We start from the raw sequence: 553 nt of genomic DNA on the forward strand, positions 1-553 counted from the left end.
TGGGGCTGGCCGCGCTCCTCTGTGCGGTAAAAAGCCATGGCGCGGCGCGGCCCGGGCCCTGCGCTCGCTCCCCGCGGCAGGCGGGCGGCGGCAGCGGCAGCCGGGGCGCCCAAGCGCCAGGCCCAGCTGGTGCGCAGCAGTGGTAGCCGCACGCGCATGGCGTATACCCGGGTCCGGTTTCGCGCGGGTGGTGCCGGGGGACTGGCCCAGTCGCACGCCGGCGCCCCCTACCGCCCGGAGTCGTCGCTCCCGGCCCGGGGCTTGGAACCCGCCCCAGCCAGGCTGGCCCTTGAGACTGCTCTTTGAAATTAGAGCGCCCGGTGAGCTGCCAGTAATACACACGGTACACGCAGCGAGATCGGGGTTCAGAGATAATCAAAACAAGGTCCACCGCCCCTGAGGAGCTCACTGCCACTTATTAATGCATACATGCATTCACTCCTTTACTCATCCAGACAGTATTTACTATCATAATATTGTTTTTATTAGAGTGATTTAATATTGAATGGTTACACTGTCCCAAGCACTGCTCTACATCCTGTCCAATGTAGGA

General features: G+C 61.7%; 1 protein-coding gene across 1 annotated transcript in view; it reads right to left on the reverse strand.

Annotated features, from left to right (window-relative positions):
* PPA2 (inorganic pyrophosphatase 2) overlaps window positions 1–198 on the reverse strand; it is an 84,119-nt gene extending 83,921 nt beyond the window's left edge. The window contains exon 1 of the mRNA XM_024751893.1: window positions 1–198. Coding sequence (XP_024607661.1) covers window positions 1–158 — 158 coding nt within the window. The 5' untranslated portion in view covers window positions 159–198.
* Window positions 199–553: the final 355 nt, after the last annotated feature.

The sequence above is a fragment of the Neophocaena asiaeorientalis genome, unplaced genomic scaffold (assembly GCF_003031525.2).
Source record: "Neophocaena asiaeorientalis asiaeorientalis breed wild unplaced genomic scaffold, Neophocaena_asiaeorientalis_V1.1 scaffold676, whole genome shotgun sequence".
In the NCBI taxonomy this organism is placed as follows: Eukaryota; Metazoa; Chordata; class Mammalia; order Artiodactyla; family Phocoenidae; genus Neophocaena; species Neophocaena asiaeorientalis.